This window comes from Stenella coeruleoalba, assembly GCF_951394435.1.
Source record: "Stenella coeruleoalba genome assembly, chromosome: 1".
In the NCBI taxonomy this organism is placed as follows: Eukaryota; Metazoa; Chordata; class Mammalia; order Artiodactyla; family Delphinidae; genus Stenella; species Stenella coeruleoalba.
In genome coordinates, this window is record NC_137169.1 from 42,635,599 (window position 1) to 42,658,332 (window position 22,734).

Sequence of the window (22,734 nt, forward strand, 5' to 3'; positions counted from 1 at the left end):
TTCTAAGAGTCTTACCACAGAGGGAGGTGGAGCTATCACATTAGAAATTTCCTGTTCCAAAGAATATGAAAAAGAATGTGTATGTTAGTATGTGTATGTGTGTATAAAAACTGTATATATATATAACTGAATCATTTTGCTGTACAACAGAAATTAACACATGGTAAATCAACTATACTTCAATACAATAAATTTTTTAAAAAATAAATTTCCATCTGAGCCTTTTCTACAACTACAGTGGCTCTCATTAAGACCTCACAGGGCTGACAGCGACTGCTATCAGAGAGCTTACCAAACATGATGTAATACTCGGATTCTGAATGCATATCCTCCTGGTTCAGGGTGTCAGGAAAGAGTTTCACGAACCCACCACCGCAATGGATGCCTTGCTTGTGTTTTACTGAAAACTGAACCACCAAGGTCTCGTTCTCATTGCTGAATGGCTTCTTGTACCTGGTGGAGAGGGGCATAAAACTTGGCATCTTTACTGGTCTGGAGACCTGAGAGCAGAGAGCACAGAATCTCTAGATTTAAATACCCTAAGAGCAGTCAGAGAAACCTAGCACTTGGTCTCACCAATCTCTGCTACATTCTTACCTACTGCATGCCGTCCTGGTGACGTCCTGGATGCTTTACACACATAATCTTATTCAAGCCTCAGAGCAACCCTGCAAAATTGGTACTATCTATCTTCACTTTTACAAATTAGGAGTCTGAGTCACGGGGAGGTGAAGTGACCTGCCTAGGGCCACAAGGCTGGTAAGGAGCTAAACTGGGATATTTTTTTAATGCACCCACTTTATTTTTTTTTAATATTTATTTATTTATTCATATATTTGGCTGTACCGGGTCTTTGTCATGGCACAGGGGATCTTCGTTTCCTCATGTGAGATCTTCGTTGCAGCACAAGGGATCTTAAGTTGTGGCATGTGTGATCTTTTAGTTGTGGCAGGCGAACTCTTAGTTGCAGCATGTGGGATCTAGTTCCCTGACTAGGTATCGAACCAGGGCCGCTGCATTGGGACCACGGAATCTTAGCCACTGGATCACCAGCCACTGGGATTTTTTTATGACATGTTTGACTGATTCTTTCTTTCCCTTATACCATACTGTCTCTGATTTTCGAGAGATACTTAAATACTATTCTGAAGCTTTACAAAACAAGCTCTGTTTCTATTAAGACCCCATGGGTGGCCAGAATCAGGCTCTGTCGTGCACAACTGCTGTGGTAGGAAGAGGCCCAGCACAGACTCTTAGAATAAGTAATAATTGTTGCTAACATTTGTTGAACACTTCCTCTTTACCAGGCAATATGTTTCATTCATGTGTATTACTACTCTTAATCCTCATAAAAACCCTATGAGGTGGGCCCTACTAATATCTCCACTTTATCATGAAATCATTGAGGCTATTTCACTTGTCCAGAATCACACAACCAGTCTATCTAATTCCAGAGCCCCCCAACCCGAGACTTTATCTCCTCGTCCAGAGAATATCAGAGCTGTAAGGGGTCTTAGAGCCTTTCTAGTCTAACTACATTACTTTACAGGTGACAAAACTAAGACCCAGAGAGGGAAAGTTACTTATCTAAGATCATATAGTCACAAGTGACAGACACACAAGCCAAATGTCCAGACTTCCAGGCTAGTGGGCTTTTCATTATTTTAAGCTGCTGCCCAGCTTTCTGGTTATGACTCTGTCACTTTAATTCTCTGAGTCTTAGCTTCCTCATCAGCAAAATGTGGATAATTAATCATACCCCAGAGGGTTCCCGTGAAAATTAAATGGGTAAGAGATGTGAGCAGCACTTTGTAAACTGTCAATATAAAATGCAAGGGACTATCATTATTCATGCTTGGTTAGGGTCCTTCCTTCATGATCCCACAGCTCTTTGTAATTCGTTGGGTCACATTATGTTGCAATTAAGTTTATTTCAGTCTCTTTGAATAATTTTTAAGCTCCTGAAGAGCAGGGGCATCTTTAATATAAAGATCTAAGGGGAATTCCCTGGCAGTCCAGTGGTTAGGACTCTGTGCATTTACTGCCAAGGACTTGGGTTCGATCCCTGGTCAGGGAACTAAGATCCCACAAGCCACGTGGCATGGTGGAAAAAAAAAAAAAAGATCTGGCATAGAGGAAATGCTCAATAAATATGCGTTAAGTTGCTCAGAAGGATCACAGGTGCTGATTCAGATGTCTCTTGAGCATTTATTGCACACCAGGCTCTGTGCTTTAAGCACTTTCATGTCTAATATTACATTAGGAGCTGTCTATATTTTAAAGAGCATGCTTATTTCCCCAAAGACCTCAAGGGAGGCTAGAATAGCCAGAGAAGACTTCATGGAGGGAGGAGTGGGCACAAAGGAAAGAGCACTGAACCCACAAGTAGAAAACCAAGTCTGGAATTTCCACTCTACCAAACTTAGCTGTGTAACCATGTGATTTCCCCACACACACACGGATGCCCTGGAGCCTCGTTTGTACCCAGAACCCTTTTAGAAAACCAGGAGGTACCTAATGAACCTGAGTAGGATGAGGTGTGGGGAGCAACAACCAAGAAATCAAACTGAGAGTAGAGGACTTCCCTGGTGTTGCAGTGGTTAAGAATCTGCCTGTCAATGCAGGGGACACGGGTTCAAGCCCTGGTCTGGGAAGATCCCACATGCCGCGAAGCAACTAAGCCCATGTGCCACAACTACTGAGCCTGTGCTCTAGAGCCCGCGAGCCACAACTACTGAGCCCATGTGCCACAACTAGTGAAGCCCGTGCGCCTAGGACCAGCGGTCGGCAACAAAAGAAGCCACCACAATGAGAAGCCCGAGCACCGCAAGGAAGAGTAGCCCCCGCTCACCGCAACTAGAGAAAGCCCGTGGGCAGCAACGAAGACCCAGTGCAGCCAATAATTAATTAATTAATTTTAAAAACAAACAAACAAACAAACTGAGAGTAGGTGGGCCGCTGTGCAGACTGAGCCCTCAGAAGAGTCATTCAGACAGCCTCCAGTTCTCTTCTCCTCGGGAAACAATTTTCCAGAGTGGATTTAAATGAGACTTTAAATGTTCAAGCCAATTCGTAATTCTCCTCTTTACTAAACATGAAAATGAGATTCATAACAGTAGCCAGGAGAAAGAAGATGGGAAATCACTCCAGAGGACAATCAATGGATTCTATTTATAGGACAGAAGCTTCCTCAGACAAAAAACCATTGCCTAGAGCTCCTCCTTCCCTCCTAATAATTATTTGGCTCTTACAGCAGCCCTGTCTAATGAACATGGCAAGTGATGACTATTATCTCCATCTAATATCAAGGCTAAGAGAAATGAAAAGTCTTGCCTAAATTATGCGGCCAGCAAGTCATAGTTCTAGGTCTGTCTGCTCAGTTCTCTATTGTAGCAGGCAGCTCCAGGGGAGAGCAGTATTTGGGGGTTACATAGTGCTTTCCCCTGTTTCGAGTGCAGAGTGTTAAATTCAAAAAATCCTAGGGATGGGGAAAGCAATATGGTCCGGGGTAATGAACACAGTCCTGGAGTCAGACCTAGAATCAGGTCTCAGCCCCACCTCTTGCCAGCTGTGAATATAGCCTTGGGCAAATTATTCAACTTCTCTGAGGCCCCCTGAAAAATTGGGAACATAACAGTAACCATCTCATGAAGTTATTAGGAAGATTAATGGGGATAATGTGTCTAAGAACTTTTAAATACCTGTTACTCAACAAATACATTATTATTTTTGTGGAGACTTCATTCTTCACATTCTACTACTTCTTTTTATTCTAAGAAAGAGACGTGAACTGGTAATCACAAATAAAAACAGTTGTATAAAAGTCAGAACTTTCCCAGTAAATTAGTATGATCTTTTTTTTTTTGACATCTTTTTTTTTTTTTTTTTTTTTTTTTTTGGCAGTATGCAGGCCTCTCACTGTTGTGGCCTCTTCCCTTGCGGAGCACAGGCTCCGGACGTACAGGCTCAGCAGCCATGGCTCATGGGCCCAGCCGCTCTGCGGCATGTGGGATCTTCCCGGACCGGGGCACGATCCCGTGTCCCCTGCATAGGCAGGCGGACTCTCAACCACTGCGCCACCAGGGAAGCCCTGACATCTTTATTGGAGTATAATTGCTTTACAATGGTGTGTTAGTTTCTGCTTTATAACAAAGTGAATCAGTTATACATATACATATGTTCCCATATCTCCTCCCTCTTGCAAGTATGTTCTTAAATTGTAGTAATTACCTTTACCCTATGCTTTGTCTCTGTAAAATTTTCCTGCAGTGAGCTGAAATTTGCCATAATCCAGCCTATGTTTAGATTCAACCCATCTTTTTTCCATCCATCTATGGAGTTAAAGAAGAAAAAAAGCAACATATAAAAATGGTTTGTGTTTTTTTAAAGACAATGAAATACAGCCAAGGCTGATCAAGTCTTATGGGAACAGTAACGGGATATCAAAAGGTAACTCTGAACTACTATATAGCACAGGGAACTATACTCAATACTTTCCACTAACCTATAAAGGAAAAGAATTTGAAAAAATATATATGTAGGTACAACTGAATCATTGTGCTGTACGCCTGAGACTAACACGACATTGTAAATCAACTATACTTCAATAAAATAAAATTAAAAGTAAAATAAAATATATTACTCCAGTATTCCTGAAATCCCCCTCACTATCTGATGCCTGAACCCCACCATTTATGCACTACCATATTAGTGTTCCATTAATGCTCTAACCCACCCTCCCCTATGAAAGTGAAATCCTGAAAACCACTACAGGAATGTTTGTTTGAAAGGCGTGAGACACTCTCATAAAAGTTGATGGAAAATACGGTTGGGGGCCTGAGCCCCTATACATATTTATGTTTAGTAAAATAAAATAATAAAATTAGCTTACCAGGTAAAGAGATCAGCAATATCATTTTATACTTCTTGAATTAGTAATGATGATATTGAACAATCAATTTCCATTTACCCTTTTTTATTGCTTAAACTTTTTAGGCTCTCCTCTGCAGTTTCAAGGAGAGGGTGATAAATTTGTTTTGCTTTGGCATAGATGGCATATAGACAAAGAGGCATTCTTTTTGGGACCTGGCACTCCATCCAAACATTCAGTGCCTCTCTGATTTTATGCCTCAGAGTTGCTGACTCCCACTTCCTGGACCCACCACAGTCCCAGAGTCATGGGGCAATTTGGCAGCTTGCGATGGAAGAGGCCTTGAGGGTAGCCTTTATTTTGTCTCCTCCCTGCAGCTGAATTTCTCTTTCTCAAATCCGACTACCCAATATCTAGGGTTATTGCCTTAGCTCTGCCCATGAAAACCCCATATCAACATACCTCTAATAACGCCACCCTGAGTTGGCTCTGTTGACTCCTATTACTCAAGTCTAACAACGAATGACCTCCCTTCCTGAGGCCCAGGGGCTTGCTTTCTCTTGTCTTCCCCTGTCACTCCCAAGATCTTCGTGTTACACAGGCCAGAACGTCTCAGTGACGACCTCACCCATCACTCCTGAGGGAGGGGTCCCAGGAGATTCTTCCTGCCTCAAGTCGCTGTGGCTTGAATGAAATGGATCCTGCTTCCCTGACCATAGTTGACGCAATGAAGGGTAAGAATTGATGTCAAAGTCGAAAGATTTGTTATTATGTGTTAGACCCTTGTGTGGCTCCCTGAAAATTTCCCCTCATTTACTCCCATGGATAACGCTTTAAGATAGATATTATTAGTTCCATTTTGCATCTAGTAAGTGGTTCACCTGAGATTTGAACCCAAATCTGTTTGATTTCAAATACTGCCTCTTCTCTGGAAGGAGAGGGGGATGCAGGGAAAAGTGTTATGAAGAGAAAAAGCTTGTGTAATCATAATAATAGCTACTGCTTAGCAACTACATGTCAGGCATTGTGCAGAGGACCTTACATGCATTATCTCATTGTAGTCCAAAAATAGCTCTGTGACAAATGTCCTATTTTTTCCCGCATTCAAAAGATGAGGAGAGTGGAACTCTGAAACTTGTCCAAGAACAAAGTTTGTAAGTTAGATGAGTAAAGCAGGCTTGGACCCAGGGCTCTGCAACATCAAAATCCATGCTCTTGATCCCTATACTATACGGCTTCCCATGAAGTCATGTGTGTGAAAAGTCCTTTATAACCTAAAGAGTGTACAGCAAATGTAAGAATCAACCATAGTACTTTACAGTTTGTAATTAATAAAGTTATTTGTGTATAGTTTGAGTAATGTCTGTCTTCCCCACCAGACTGAGAAGTTTCATAACTATTTTACTAACCCTTGTGTCCCAGTTTCTAGCACAGAGTAAATCACCAAAACATTTGCTGAATGACTGAATGGATGCATGGTCATGCCTTTTGCCTATGCCATAGATTCTCAGCCTTACAAATGGATTGACTCATTTATTAATCCACTTGACAAATGTTAATTGAGCCTGGCATGCATGTTGAAACAGTTTACAGCTTTCACCTTGAACTTTATGGTAGGAGAGGTTAGAACAGAACTCAGAACTTCTTATCACTAATCATTTTTTCTGGGTGAACAGTACTGATGCTAATCTAACTTGCCACAGTTTAAGATGTCCTCAAATAAGGAGCCTTTCTTGTTAGGAGAATAATGTCACCTGGTTAATAAAGTTCCATTTTAATGTTTTATACTTTTCCTCTTAACATCATAACATCTTAACATCATAAAAGGCTCAAGCCAGAACGACCCTTCGTGGTCACTAACCTGACCTCCTTGTATTGTGTATAGAGAAAATGAAGCCAAGAGAAGGAAGCAACTTGCTCATGGACACAGTTGCCAGTTACAGAGCTGAGACTAGAGCTCAGTTCTACTGTACTCTGGTCCTGGGCTCATTACTCCTTCATTCAACAAATATTTCTTTAGTATTCATTTTATGCCAGGCACCAGGGGCACAGACTTGAATCTGACCATGTCCCTCCAGGGACCTACGAGCTTCAGGGAGCTCAGAGTCTGAAAAGACAGACAAGTAAACAATTACAATACAGTGTGGTAAGGGGAGTGATAGAGGGACACACAGGACAGTGAAATTCAGAAAAGCACTGACTGCCCTCCAGAGTCAGGGTAGATTTCAGAGAAGGCATGCCTGAAGAAGAACTGAAAAAGGAGAAAAGGTAGGAGTGGGTGTTCCAAACAGAATGCCTTGCATGTGGAAAGGCCCTGAGGCATGAAACAGCATGGTGTTTCAAGGGAAATGCAAGCAGTACTGTATGGTTTTGCAGGGCAGAGGGGCCAGATCAAGGAGAGCTCTTATTAATTGAGAGCAAGAGAGCAGTGTATTTACCAAGATTGGATGCTACCACCTTTTCTTCCTTGTTAAATCTTTCCTTCAAACTGTTCAAATATCTGTATGTCCCCAGAGATCCAGCCAACAAAAAATAACAGGTGTTTGGGTGTTCCCACATCTAGCCGATAAATACACATAATCACAGCCACATCTGTAAAGATGCAGAACCAAGGAGGCCAACTAACAATGATTCTTCTGTCAAATGAACTCATTTCCAAAATGTACCTCCCAGGATGCCTGGCTTGTGGTGTAGTGCAAATCAGAAGACTGGGCTAGGGCCTCATCTCTTCCACTAGCTTCAGCAGGATCTTTAGCCTCTCTGAGACTCAGTTTATTCATCTATAGAAAGGTTTTACCTACCTCATCGTTTCTGGGAGAATTAAATGAAACAGCATGCAACACATGTGTCAGGCACATCGTAAGTGCTCAATAAGTACTACTTGAAGCCGAATCTGTATATGTGCATATGTATACAAAGATACATAATATCAAAGGTAAAGAGAGAAATATTTGTAGCCTTGAAGATAAAAGTTGTGCCTTCCCCAGCACCTAGTCCTGAACCCGGAACAGAATATGTCCTTTAGAAAATGCTTGCATAATTAGATAAAAATACATATTTGCCACATTTATTCAACATCATCAGATTATATTTTGCAAAGGAGAATTTTCTAGATAAACTAAAGCTTACCTCTTCAGGTACCAACATTTTGTCTACCATTTTCAATGGAAAAGTTTTGTAGACATTATAGAAGACCCTGACCCATTATGTAGAGAATCCTAAACAAAATTTTAAGTTTCTTGAAGACTCAAGCTCTGTACTAGGCTGTAATGTACAGCAGAAGTGTGAGTTTGTTTTGAAATTTTTCTGTCTCCGATGTTCCCGTTCAGCTGTGAGCACTCACTTCTCCCTGAGGTCAGTGTGTTTGCCTCTAGCAATCTACCCAGCTCTTGTGAAACCGGTGGACCCACGTCCCACTTACCTGCCTGCCAACTTACCTGTTCACTTCCTTTCCTTTCTTTCTGTCTACCAGTCTAACTGCATGTCTGCCACATAGACCATAGTCACTCAGATATTTATCAACTAGTAAGAAGCCTTATGGGGTGGTGAATAGCACTGGATAATAATCCTGGGTCAATCACTTTTCTGAATCTGTGTTCTCATCTGTAAATAAGGATTATATTTAAACTCTTTAAGGAAAGGAACACTGTGCACATAGTAGGTACTCAATAAAAGTTTGTTGAATGATAGATTGGCATGAGGACCAAATAAATTAAGATAATAGTAATAATTATTATTAATTAATATCAGGATGATGATTAATAATAACTATTAAAATTATTTTTTTTGCTGTCATTGAATGGGCACTGTAGTGGGCCCTCCGTTCATTTTGTAAGCTGTCATTTCTAATCAACTATACCCTAAGAAGCAGATAGCCAAGTTTACTAAGAAAGTGAACATTAAACAAGAGGCCATATGTTTGAACTATGATAGAATTAAAGTCCTTCACTTACATTTTTGCAGAGAACCTATACTGTGCCAGTGTGAGTGCTAGACGCCAGGGTACAAACAAGACATAATCCCTCAAAGAGCTCAGGGTCTAAACAGAGAGACAGACAAATAAATCATCTGCTTTTCTTATTTTATTTTTCTTGGATTTTCAAAGTAAATAATTTATTGTAGAAGATGTAGAAAGCCCAGAGGAAGCAAATATGCAGTAAAAATATCCATCATCTACCTCCCAAGATGACCATTGTCAACATTTTGCTGTATTTCCCTCCAGCCTTTTTTTTTTCTTTTCTGTATGTTAACAATGGCTCCTGCTCTCACCTCCACATCCCTGCAGCCTCTGGAGAGATCCTTGCCATCAGTTTGTACTTGAGACCTGGAAAGGCCAGCTGGATCAGGCCTCTTGGGTTTGGGCATCTGTCCAGGGTGATTCTTCCTCAGGCCCAGCATGTCCAAGTATCCACAATCCACAGATGGTCCCAATAGCTTATCAGTCATAAGCCTGAGCAGCAGGCTGTTCCCCAGCCCTGCTGGGCTGTCCTCAGCAAGTCTGAGCCAGCTGGGCACAGAGGTCCTTTGTCTCAGAATGTCTCTTCAGCCAAGTTTTCATGGTCAAGTCTGAGAACTGACAGAATTAACATTCACACACACGCGTGCGCACACACACACACACACACACACCCCTTGTGACTTCTGCATCATTCAGTTCCTCATCTGAATTCCGGTTTCTTTCTGTCTGATTTTGTACTTTGACAATGGCCTTTGCTGTCACCATTAGCTCTCCCCCTCACACCTGTTTATGTCACTAATTCAATGATTCTCCAATTCAATCAACGACAATTCCTGCATATTTTAATGTGCCCTTTTTTAATGCGAAGTCTGAGATTCCAAAAGCTCATGTTGTCCCTGAGGCCACTGGTATGATTACCTGCTGGTCACCTGACACTTGGCAGCTTGCATAAGTGGCCAGTGCATCCTTTATGGAGGTAAGAGACCTGGGTTCAACAAACATCTCTGCCGCTGACTCACTGCGTGACTTTGGGAAAACCACCTCTCCTCTCTAGGTCTCAGTTTTCCCATCTGTACAATGAGAGGATTGAATTCTAAAAACCCTCTAGTTGCCAAGTTGCAATGTGGCCTGGAATAGTCTGAGAAAACAGCAGAAAGAAAGGAGCCTGACTCAAGCTCTGCCACAAACCCATAAATGGTCCTGCCATGTCATATCCTCTCTCTGGACCTCAGTTTTCCCATCTGTAAATGGGGAGAAGGAGGCCATTTGGAGCTAGATGAGCATTCAGAGCCCTTTCAGTTCTGACATTCAAAGAATCTAAGCTTTACCTTTCTTGGGGTTGCTAGGCACTACTTAAAATGTGAGCTAGAGGGCTTCCCTGGTGGCGCAGTTGTTGAGAGTCCGCCTGCCGATGCAGGGGACATGGGTTTGTGCTCCGGTCCAGGAAGATCCCACATGCCGTGGAGTGGCTGGGCCCGTGAGCCATGGCCGCTGAGCCTGCGCGTCCGGAGCCTGTGCTCCGCAGCAGGAGAGGCCGCAGCAGTGAGGGGCCCGCGTACCGAAAAAAAAAAAAAAAATGTGAGCTAGAAGGCCTTCAAGTACCAGATTCATGGGAGGCAGTGGGGTGGGGAGAAGGAGTAATGTGAGAAAAATCAGCTTTGATATCACACAGTCCTGGGTTCAAATCCTGACTTTGCCATTTAAGAGCTGTGTGACCTCAGACAAATTACGCAGTGTTTCTGAGCTTCAGTTATACTGTTTGTAGACTGGAAAAATAATTACTTTACAGAGTGGAGGTGAGAACTGGAGTGTGTAAAGCATCATGCCTAGTGAGTAAAACTATGCTTAATAAAGGTTACCTAAGGCATCAAATACAGTTTAGCTGTAAAAGCTAGAGTTCAAAAGGAGGAAATTCAGTTCCAGAAAGAAATGGAAAGAACAGTTCTCTTCATTTTTAATAGTTTTTAATTAAAAGAGTAACACAGGTTCATTGTAGAAAATAAAGTAAAAAAAAAAAGTCATCTGAAATTCCATTATTTACCATTTACATTTTGGTATATCTTCATCTATTCCTTTCCTCTATGCACAAATATATTTTACATAGTGACAATATATGCCTTATATGTAGTTTTGTACCTCTTACAACTAAGCTTAGATCATAAACACTTCCCCATGACATTAAGAACTTGCCAAACGTTATATGGCTGTATCATACTTCACTTCATTGGGCCCCTGCTGATGGATATTTAGGTTTGTCTCTGAATGTTTCCAATTATTAATAACATACCCCATCTCCAGTGACCTTCCATCCATTCCAGTTTAGCCATCTGCCCCTGCATTCACACCTTGGACCTTATTGTGACCAGAAACTGCTCCACCTCTGAAATCTCAAACCCAAACTCCCCGCTCCATGATTGTGGCTTTCTATCCTCCAAACTCTCACGCTCTGTTACTCAAAGTACACCTGTTCTTTGATCTCCTCCATTTTTTTCCAGTCAACTGTCTCCTTCCTATCTAATTCTCACAGTCCTTCCTTCTTCCCTCCCTCCCTCCATCCTTCTTTCCACAGAATTTTATGAGCATTTTCTATGAGCCGGGCACTGTACCAAGTGCAGGGGTTGTAAAGTTGATAGAGATGTGGATCCATCACCTTGCTCACTCCTCTCGACCATTTGCCTTTCTGCTCACTCCTCCCCTGCCCATTTGCCTTTCTGCAAAAGCCCCACTGTGTCATCCAAACCTTCCACCTTCACTTTCCCTTTGCATCCCAAATTACCTACTTGAGCCCTACATGACTTCCTCTCTCAGCCGGGATTCTCCAAAACATAGCCCACAGCCGTCCAGTTCATTTCCCAGGCAGCCTTCCATCGCCACCACTCTGGGTCGTGAAATGGTCTCTTAACTGCAAAATGCAATGAATGCTTTCCAGTTTGCCTATTTGGCCTCCAAACCACTTTTGACACTAGCTGTGTAAACTTGGGAGGGTCACTCAACCTCTTTGAACCTCAGTTTCCTCATCAGTGAAAGAGAGATATCATCTTTCTGACAGAACTGTTGAGAGATTCAATAAAATAAGGTATAAAGAAAAAAATCCACTGGTACACAATAAGCATTCCTCAAAGATTAAGTTCTGACTCACTGCATTTGGTTTCCTGGGTCCCTGACAACCAGGAAGTGTTTGCCTTGGCTAGTATGAGTATTCTGATCTCTCGAAAGAGTCATTTCCCGGTGCAATTCATTCATTCATTCAAAAATAATTGAGTATCTGCTATGTGCTTGTTCTGCGGGCTACAGATACAGCAATGAACACAACAGAGAAGCACTGTGTTCTCAGGAAGTGAATCTAATAGCGAGGAGAAAAAGACAATGAATAAACATGTAAACAAGAAATGCATCGAACAGTGAAAAGTATTCTGAAAAATTAAGCATGCAAATGTTCATGAGGGAACTTTCAGGGGTGATGGAAATGTTCTATATATTACTTGTGGTGGTGGTCACACAGGTGTTTATATTTTTCAAAATTCAGTGAATGATACACTTCAAATGGGTGCATTTTATGTATATACATTATATCTCAAAAAGGTTGATTTAAAAAAATTAAATCATACAAAGGGATAGATATGTATATGGGGGGATAATTTTTGATAGAGTGAACAAGAAAAGCCCCTCCGACATTTAAGGAGACATTTAAGCAGAAACCGGAATGATGAGAAGGAGTAAACCACGTGAAGATCTGAGAGAATATTCCAGGCAGAAATCACAGCAAGTGCAAAGGCCTTGAGATGGGACTGAGCCTGGAGTGTCTGAGAAACAGCAAGAAAGAACAGCCACTGCGGCTAGAATGTAATGAAGAAGCAGGAGATAAGATTGGAGAGACAGGCAGGGATCAGATCACAGAGGTTCTTGTAGGTCAAGGTGAGAAGCCTGGATGTTATTTTAAATCTAATAGAAAGACAGTGGTGGGGGCTTCCCTGGTGGCGCAGTGGTTGAGAGTCTGCCTGCCAATGCAGGGGACACGGGTTCGTGCCCCGGTCCGGGAAGATCCCACATGCCGCGGAGCGGCTAAGCCCGTGAGCCATGGCTGCTGAGCCTGCACGTCCGGAGCCCGTGTTCCACAACAGGAGAGGCCACAACAGTGAGAGGCCCGCCCGCGTACCACAAAAAAAAAAAAAAAAAAACGGGAAAGACAGTGGTGGTTTTTAAGTTCCAGAATGCTACAATCTGATTTATATTTCAAAAGGAGCATTCTGAAATTTAGATGAGAAGAGACTATGGAGTAGCCGGAACAGAAGCATAGAGGACACTCGAATTCCTGCAATAGTCCAGATGAGTGGTGATAATAGCTTGGACTAGCATGGACAGCAATATGAGAGGTAAAAAAAAAAAATACCATATTCAGAATATAATTTGAGGGTAGAGTCAATTGGACTTGTTGCTAGATTCGATGAGGGGAAAATAAATAAAAAAGGAATCAGGGGCTTCCCTGGTGGCGCAGTGGCTGAGAGTCCGCCTGCCGATACAGGGGACACGGGTTCATGCCCTGGTCCGGGAAGATCCCACATGCTGCGGAGTGGCTGGGCCCGTGAGCCATGGCCGCTGAGCCTGCGCATCCGGAGCCTGTGCTCCGCAACGGGAGAGGCCAAAACAGTGAGAGGCCCGCATAACGCAAAAAAAAAAAAAAAAAAAAAAAAAAAAGGAATCAAAGATGACTCTTAAGGCTTTTGACCTAAACGACCAGGTGAATGGTTGGGGCACTTACTAAGATGGAGGAAACCATGGGAAGAGCAAGTCTGGAGGAGGACACAAGAGTTTGCTTTAGACATGTTAAGTCTGAGATGCTCATGAATTTATGCACATCTGGTTTGTATACCAGCCTCATATGAGTTTGGAAGAACAAGCCAACATCTAAACCTTCCCAGGTCTGAGTACCCTAACAGTATTTGGTTTCCGGGTCTTCTGCTCTGAGGATAAGCCTCAGAACCCTGGTGACCCCACTACCCAACCCTCCGCAGTCATGAGTAGCATCAGCCCCTCAGCACATCTCTCTGATCTCTCTTCTTTCAGCATTATAATTACATTTTGGGTTGATTCCTTTAAAGTAGGCACTGAACATCAAAAATTAACGTCTCTAAGTCCTACTGTAGTAATATTGCTTGGAACATCATTTTTCTTCATGGGATGTGATTTTTGGATGCATGCGTGTGTGTGTGTGTGTGTGTGTGTGTGTGTGTGTGAGAAAGTTCAGTTCAACCATTCAATTAATCCTTTTTTTAAAAATAAATTTATTTATTTTTGGCTGCGTTGGGTCTTTGTTGCTGTGTGTGGGCTTTCTCTAGTTGCGGTGAGCAGGGGCTACTCTTCGTTGTGGTGCGCGGGCTTCTCATTGCAGTGGCTTCTGTAGCTGTGGAGCATGGGCTCTAGGTGCGTGGGCTTCAGTAGTTGTGGTACGTGGGCTTCAGTAGTTGTGGCTCACGGGCTTAGTGCTCCGCGGCATGTGGGATCTTCCCGGCCCAGGGATCGAACCCGTGTCCCCTGCATTGGCAGGCGGATTCTTAACCACTGTGCTCCCAGGGAAGCCCCAACCATTCAATAATCCTTTACTGGGCACCTGTCTAAGCCAGGCACTGACTTTGACACTGGAAACAGAGGAGAATCGGGTAAATGACAACCATAGTGTGAGTAGGGCTGACACAAAGGAAGCGTAGAAGTTGAGGGACCTAGCGGAGGCCTAGGCAAGGCTTCCTGGAGGAGGTGATATCAGGCCTTTTCTGCACATAAGGTGCTGGATTTTGTTCATGATCAACTGTCTTGGGGTTTGGGACTTAGAGCCCCCTTTTTTTTTATTCCAAGGAGTATTTCAGAAATATTTGTCAATAACACCCTTGGGAATTTCACTCTTGCCACACTGGGCAAGGAGGGTTCGGTCCTTGGGGAAGTGACTGCAGATCAGTGCATGTTCTCTGCCTTCTGACAGGAAGAATTGTGTTGTGGGTAAAGCTACCCCAGGCAAGTGGGGGTGGGCAGGTGGGGCAGGAGCTAACAGTCAGAAGCTTAGCCTCACAGGGTTCACTGCATAGGATAGCTGAGGTCAGTCAGGAAATGGGGGACCAGCAACCTACACTTGGAAGAGGCTTGTCAAAAGGTTCCGCCACAGCCAGTCAGTGAAGCTGAGGGCTTCCTGCATCACACCCTTCAGCCAAATCCTAAGCATCTCTCCTGTCTGCCCCTTCCCCTATCTCCCCACATACCCCCTACCAACCCCCTCCCCAAAGCCTCTCCACTTTTCACCAAGAAGATTACCATAGCCTCCCAGATGGTTTTTTTATTTGCTTGTTTTGGGGGTGTTTTTGTCTCCAGTCTCAACTTTGGTCAGTTTCACAGTACACTGTCCACATTTTTGTTGATATGTTCTTTCTAATACCCAGGCCAGATCTTGTTTCTCCCCAGCTTGCCATGTTCACTAGCTTCCACTGCTTTCAGAGAAAGGCCAGGCTCCTTAGCCCCCTTGATCCAGCCCCTGCCTGTTCTCCAGCCTCCCCTCAACCACCCTCTCTTTCACAATTTCCAGTTTCCTGAAGATGCCACTGCTGACTGTGTCATAACTGGGAACCTTTGTACATGCTGTTCTTCTTGCCTGGAACACGCTTCTCTCCATCCCTGCCCCCCAGATAAATTCTTACTCATCCTTCAAAACCCTGCTTGGGTTTCACCTTCTCCCTGACACTTTCCTGTCCGGTCCCCTTGCCTGGGCTTATTCGTTCCTTCCTCGGCACCATCTCTGCAGCTTGTTCTCAATACAACGTTACTTGTATTGCATATTAGGGAATTGAATCTCAGAAAGGGGAAAGGGCTTATGCACACTTTCACGGTAGAATATAGACTCAAATCCAAACAATCCTGATTCCTAGGCAAGTGCCCTATCCACTGCACTCTCAAACAACTAATCACATTTTACACACACACACACATGCACACACACACGCACACACACACACACACACACACACACACGAAGAGTATTTTGTGGGCTGAAACAGTACCATTGAACATCTGTCCTTAGGTAGATAAGCCCTAATTCTCTAATATTCCTGAGTCATTCCAGGGAGGAGGCTGGGCAATGAGATCTCCTACATCCTCTGAGCTCTGATATTTTATGAAACACAAAATTTTATTGTCACAATTAGCACTCATATTTTCCCTCCAGAGTTCACTTCTGTTTTTTGGATGAAGGGAAGGGAACCAGCATTTATTGCATACCTACTACATACCAGGGGAGATGCTTTACATAACTTATCTCATTGAATTCTCATAACAATTTTTGCAAGATGCCTTTTGCTGTCCTCGTTTCATAGGCAAGGAAATTAAAATGTAGACAGGGTACACTACTAGCCCAGGGTCACACAGAGATTTGAACTGTAGATGGCTGGGGCAGGTGATTGAGGAGGAGCAGGTAGGGTCCCGTCTACCTTCGCCCCCCATCCCCTCCCACTCCGCCGAGCGTCTCACCCCCATCTTGGAACTCCTCACGCAGGGAGACCCGGCGCTGCCCCCGTGCCCCCAGCACGCAGGTGGCCAGCAGCAGTGGCCACAGCGCCAGCCCCTTCATCTCGCGGAGCTCGGGGTCTCCATGCCCAGCCTCGGAGAGCCGCTAGCCTAGCCAGGTGCTCCGCTCTGCTGCTGCCTCTGCCCGGGCCCCGGGGCGATGGCTGAGTTCACCTACACCCCGCACCTGACTGTCTCTCATTTGCGGCCTTGGGGGTAATAATGACCGCAGCCAATGACTGGGGACCACGCGCTGAGAGTGCTGGAGGATGGAGGTGGGGAGAAGGCGACCAAGTGTTGAGGGAGCTACAGGGCAGGGTCCCTAGGGAGTGGGGGCATGGCAGGGCCAGCTCAGGCTGGCCTCTGGGGTCCCGCGAGCCTGCTCATTGGTGGTGCAACCTGTTTCGAATTGCTGTCACATGCTTCCTTCCAACATCCCTCTGTCCCTCCATCCTTCCATCCCTCTTTCCTTCTATCCCTGTATCCTTCCTTCCATCTACCCATCCACCCACAGGGCCTATGCAGGACAATGACAGTGTGATGTCTGTCTAACAGAAACACCCAGGGCCTGAGGGGGCCCAGAAGAGGCCTTAAATCAGCATGAGGTCTCAAGGAAGACTTCCTGAAGTGGGTGACAACAAAGGTTAGCCAGGCAGGAAGAAATGGGGAGAGAGGAGCAAAAGGAATACTGTGTGCAAAGGCCCAGAGGAGGGAAAGATTTGTAACTTAATATCACTTCTACAACGACCCAATACCATGCAATCGGTATCATTTCCCTTATTTGAGGCAAGTGAAGCTCAAAGAGGGAAAAAAGCACCAATATTAGTTGATCATCATATTGTGTGCTAAGCACTGTACCAAGAACTTGCCATGCATTATAGCATTTGATCCTCACACTAACCTTACAAGGTCAGTGTTATCTTGTGAGACTTACTTTACGGACTCTGAGAGACAAAATGACTTGCCAAGGTCACATAGAGATGGAACAGGGACTGGAACTCAAGCCTTCTCATTCCAGTGCCTTCACTGCACCTTCATTCAGCTATTTATCTGTTCAACATCTATGTATTGAGGTCCTACTATGTGCCAGGCACTGGGCTAGGTGCTGAAGATATACAGTGGAGAATAAGGCTGACAAGTCTCCTGCTCTCGTGGGGCTGACTTTCTAGTCGGGGAAACAAAATCATTAAGGAAGCAAACAAATATCATATAATGATAGGCATTCAAAAAAGCAAAACAAGGTTATGACTTAGAGAGTTGGAGAGAGATGGGGGAAGGCTGATAGGCTGGGAGAAGAGAGGGAAGTCCTCTTCAGGACTGGTACTGGTTGAGATCTGAATGAGAAGTCATGTATTGATCTGGAGACAAGTGTTTCAGGCAGAGGCAACATCAAGGACAACGGCTCAGAGAAGGGGAATAAGTTTGTCTTATTTGAACATTGGAAAGACAAACAATGTGGCTTGAGCAGAGTGAGCAAGGAGGACAATGTCAAGAGGTGAGAAATCAAGAGTTTTGAATGGGCCTGTAGGCCATGGGAAGAATTTATAACCGGTGCAGTGGGAAACCCTTGAAAGGAGTGACATTATTGGATTTATATTTTAAAAAGATCACTTTGGTCGCTGTGTGCTAAGCAGAGGATGTCAATATATAACCAATTAAGGTTATTGAGTTCACAGTAAAAATATATAAATCTGGAGTTCACAGAAGAGGTCCTGGCTATAAGTATAAATTTGGGGTCATATAAGTGGTATTTTAGGCCACATAGCTAGATGAGGTGGTTTCAAAGAGTGAGGGGAGATTGGCCAAGAATCATGCCAGTACCCCAGCCCTGGAGAACCCCAACTCTGAGAGGTGGGCAGAGAAAATGGAGGCAGCAAAGGAAACCATGACTGGCTCCTAAAGAAAGGGTTTCAAAGAGCTTCCCTCAGAATTCTAGGTTTTTTACCCATTGGCAGGACAATCTTCTCTCTCTTTTTTTTTTTTTAGGATGCATGAATCTTTTTATTTATTTATTTATTTTACATCTTTATTGGAGTATAATTGCTTTACAATGGTGTGTTAGTTTCTGCTTTATAACAAAGTGAATCAGTTATACATATACATATGTTCCCATATCTCTTCCCTCTTGCACCTCCCTGCCTCTCACCCTTCCTATCCCACCCCTCCAGGTGGTCACAAAGCACTGAGCTGATCTCCCTGTGCTATGCGGCTGCTTCCCACTAGCTATCTACCTTATGTTTGGTAGTGTATATATGTCCATGCCTCTCTCTCGCTTTGTCACAGCTTACCCTTCCCCCTCCCCATATCCTCAAGTCCATTCTCTAGTAGGTCTATGTCTTTATTCCTGTCTTACCCCTAGGTTCTTCATGACATTTTTTTTTCTTAAATTCCATATATATGTGTTAGCATACGGTATTTGTCTTTCTCTTTCTGACTGACTTCACTCTGTATGACAGACTCTAGGTCTATCCACCTCATTACAAATAGCTCAATTTCGTTTCGTTTTATGGCTGAGTAATATTCCATTGTACATATGTGCCACATCTTCTTTATCCATTCATCCGATGATGGACACTTAGGTTGTTTCCATCTCTGGGCTATTGTAAATAGAGCAGGGCAGTCTTCTCTTAAAGGGAATGCCAGAATTGCAATTCAACGAATATTTCCTGATCACCTGCTGTGGGCAGGATGCTGTGCCAAAGGGGAGACAAAGGCAGAGAGGACCCAGTCCTTAGCCTCCAGGAATTCTTTTTTTTTTTTTTTTCCTCCAGGAATTCTTGAGCTCCCTGGAGAGATAGACCATTAGGCAGCTCACTTAGGAATGTGGAAGCCTGAGTATGGTGCCCTAAGAAAGACAAGAATGGGAATTCCCTGGTGGTCCAGTGGTTAGGACTTGGTGCTCTCACTGCCAGGGGCCTGGGTTCAATCCCTGGTCAGGAAATTAAGATCTCACAAGTCATGCGGGCACACACACACACACACACACACACACACACACACACACACACACACGAAAGACAAGAACAGCAGGAGCACAGGGTCACAGAGCCATAAAGATGTGCCAGACAGCGTCCAATGGCTTTACTTGCATCATCTCCTGCAATCCTTGTAAAACAATAACTACTGTTATTTCCACTTTACAGAAGAAGGAACTGAGTCTGAAAGATGGTGGGAAACTTGCCCAAGGATACACAGCTGACAGGTTGTAAAGCCTAGATACACAGCCAGGTCTGCCTCACTTTAGAGCCCAATGCTTAATCACTCTTTAAAATTTTGTGATTGTCTGATCGGGCTGGAGCATAAGGTTCCTGGGAAGATGGAGGGTCCGGAGAACAAGACACAAGGAGATAAAGTGAAAAGGTGGGAAGGGCCAAATTCAAGGTCCAGGCCTTGAATGCCAGCAGGAGTTTGGATTTGGTTCTTCCGACCAGGGTTTTCCAACCTCAACACTAGTGACATTTTGGGCCAGATAATTCTTTGCTGTGGGGCGTCTCTCCTTTGCATCGTAGGATATTTAGCAGCATCCCTGGCTTTTACTCATTAGATACCGCTAGCACTCTCCACTCCCCCACAAATGTGGGAATTAAAAATATCTCCAGACATTGCCAAATGTCCCTCTGGGGGCTGTGTGCAAAACTGGTCTACAGTTGAGAATTGCTGCTCTAGGCACTGGTGGGGTTCAGGGTTTTGAAAGGAAAGTGAGATGATAAGCATTAGGAGTGCTCCCTTAACACTAATAACCTCTACCTTTGTTATACTCAAAATGTGAGAAATTGTATTATGTTTCAATTCTGATAAATTGGAATCACCCGTACTACTTTGGTAACATTCCCACAGACTCTGTTCATTTTTTGTGAAAAAAGTAGATTAAGTTAAACATGTGTTCCTCAGAGTCACTGTAGCTTCTTTGTTGTTATATTCTCGGTTCCTAACAGACTGAATGTTAAATGAATGGATGAATTTAAATTTTTTTATTATATACATAATTATATTTATCTTTAGGACATCATGCTGACATCAGAGATTTGTCAGAGGTCCAATATATAGTATAAGATAAGCATCTTTGTTTGCAAGGAAAGAAAAATGTGTGTTTTAATCTTTTGACCCCAAGATTCTACAAATTGATAAAATGCATAGGTTTCATTTACAGGTTTAGTTTCCAGATGGGTAGGCCCACATGATTTTTGCAGCATTCACAGAGTTTTCTTCAATCTGTAAGAATTTACTGTTCATTGTTCACTGTAAAAAGCAATTTGGGGTGACTTAATTCAATTTAATTCAGCATTTATTGAGCTACCCCTAGGAACCAGGTACCAGGAGAGGAATGAAGGCACAGTTTCTACCCTCTAGATGCATCTAATCAAATGGGATGTCAGGCTTACCAGGGCCTGCCTGACTTTGTTCTGTCCGTTACCTGCAGTGTGACTTTTGGCCAGTCAGGGTCATATTATGACTTTTGTAGGCCCTAGGCACTTTTGCCCTCATGGGCCCCAACCTCCATTAAAAAAAAAAGTATTTAAATATATGTGCATCGCTGCATGGCATAAAGACAAATATAATTCAGGCTGGATTCACTATTATATATTCATTATTATGATATTCATTTTAAAATTCTGATTTAAAAAGAAATTAATGTTAAAACATTTTCTTGGGCCCTGAATACTATGTCTACTCTGCCTAAAGTATAAGTTGGCTCTGGGGCCAATTACTGACCTCACCTAGTTCTCATTTCCTTCTCTTTAAAATTCTAATTTTGAAGGGTCGTTATGAGGTTTACTTGAGATACTTAGAAGCTACATGAGGGCAGAAACCAAGTCTGATTTGTTCTCCATTATATACCTAGAGCACTTGACAAAGAGTAAGCACTCAGTAATATGAATGTGAAATTATCCTCACAGTACCAGAATACAGTGAACACTTGACAACTATCAGATTTCTTCCACCAGATGTCCTAGAGAACAGTTCAGAGCATACATCATAAATACCAGAAAGCTGGAATCTATGGTACAGACTCTGACCGTAACAGAAATTTGGGTCAGGAAGGATTGTGTGGCTCTGTCAGTTCACATGCTTTTTAATCTTATTTGTCAGTACATACATGCCCTGGGTCCACTTAATTACATTCATAACCCAATCTATCATTAGCTATATAGATAGGGGAGTGTTGAAAACCATCAATTTTCTACTCCCGTATGGTGCGTTTATGCACCATTAACTTGTTTATGCAAGGAGTTGTACCAGTATTGCTGTGTATCTCCAAATCCTCTGCAGATTTAATCACAAAGCTACAGAGTGAATGCAAAAATTATGCATCAAGGCCCATGTTTTGGAAATCACTGTGTAGTCTTGGGAATTAGATAGGAGGTGAGATCTTTGTAATTGATATGCTTCCACTTAAGGGTTGGAATCCTGTGAACCTGTGAGAACTTTTTTCTGTCTAAAGACAGTGTGTCTGCAGTTCTGCAGGGCTAGCTGGAAGTTTAAACTCTAAACAATAGATATCAGAAGGAAAAGAACTTTGCAAACGGTATTCAGTCTGGCCCAGGTCTCCCTCTCTAGCCCCATCTCCCACCACGGGTTCACTGGTTTACCTCACCCTACCCCATCTGGAAGGATATGCCATTCCCCAAATGCACCATACATAGTCTCAAAACATTATGTCTTTACCTATACTGTTCTCTTTGCTTGGAATATTCTTCCCCTCTTCATTCTGGGAAACCCCAGAGAGAGTACCTATTCCTATGAGCTAATCTACTAGTGTTTGTTTCTCCTCCCTGAGTAAGAAAGCAAAGTTTTCATGTTGATAAGCTCAGCTCAAATGCTATTTCCTTTGGAAGCCTTTCCTACCTTCCCTAGAAAGAAAGGAAAAAAAGGAATGCACTTGGGTGTTGGACACCAGTTATGTAGAAGTATTATGCTGGATTCTTTGCATTTATCATCTTATTTAATCCTCAGGGCAATTCTGTGTGGGAGGTATTCTTATTCTCAGTTTCAGAATCTGAGGTCTAAAGGTTGAGTATCTTGGCCAAAGTCCCATGCTAGTAAAGGGTGGAGGTTGCACTGGAATTCAGTTCTGTCACTGTCTCTCTCAGGCAAATAGTTACATTACTGGAGCTTTCAAAGCCTTCCATCATACCCCTTCCCTAACACGTCTCATTGTATGATTATTTATATACCATCATAATCTGTCTCCTTCACTAAACTCTCGAATGAGAGACCAAATCTTACTTCTCTCTGTATCCCGAATGTGTGGCACATTGACTGGCATACAGTGGGTACTCAAAACATGTTGATGGAATGAGGTGAATAATAACAAAGCACTTGGCAGTCTGCAAACCATTTTCAAATATATGACTTCATTTAA

General features: G+C 43.2%; 1 protein-coding gene across 3 annotated transcripts in view; it reads right to left on the minus strand.

Annotated features, from left to right (window-relative positions):
- Positions 1-22,734, minus strand: part of LOC307176025 (calreticulin-like) — a 63,642-nt gene that overhangs the window by 22,723 nt on the left and 18,185 nt on the right. The window contains exons 1-2 of one of the 3 annotated variants that reach the window (XM_079901786.1): positions 9,140-9,768; positions 293-453 (exon numbers count right to left, since the gene is read on the minus strand). In XM_079901786.1, coding sequence (XP_079757912.1) covers positions 293-453; positions 9,140-9,177 — 199 coding nt within the window. In that variant the 5' untranslated portion in view covers positions 9,178-9,768. Of the gene's footprint in view, positions 1-292; positions 454-9,139; positions 9,769-22,734 lie in introns of those variants that run through there. The other 2 variants (XM_079901785.1, XM_079901784.1) reach the window with 2 other exon arrangements.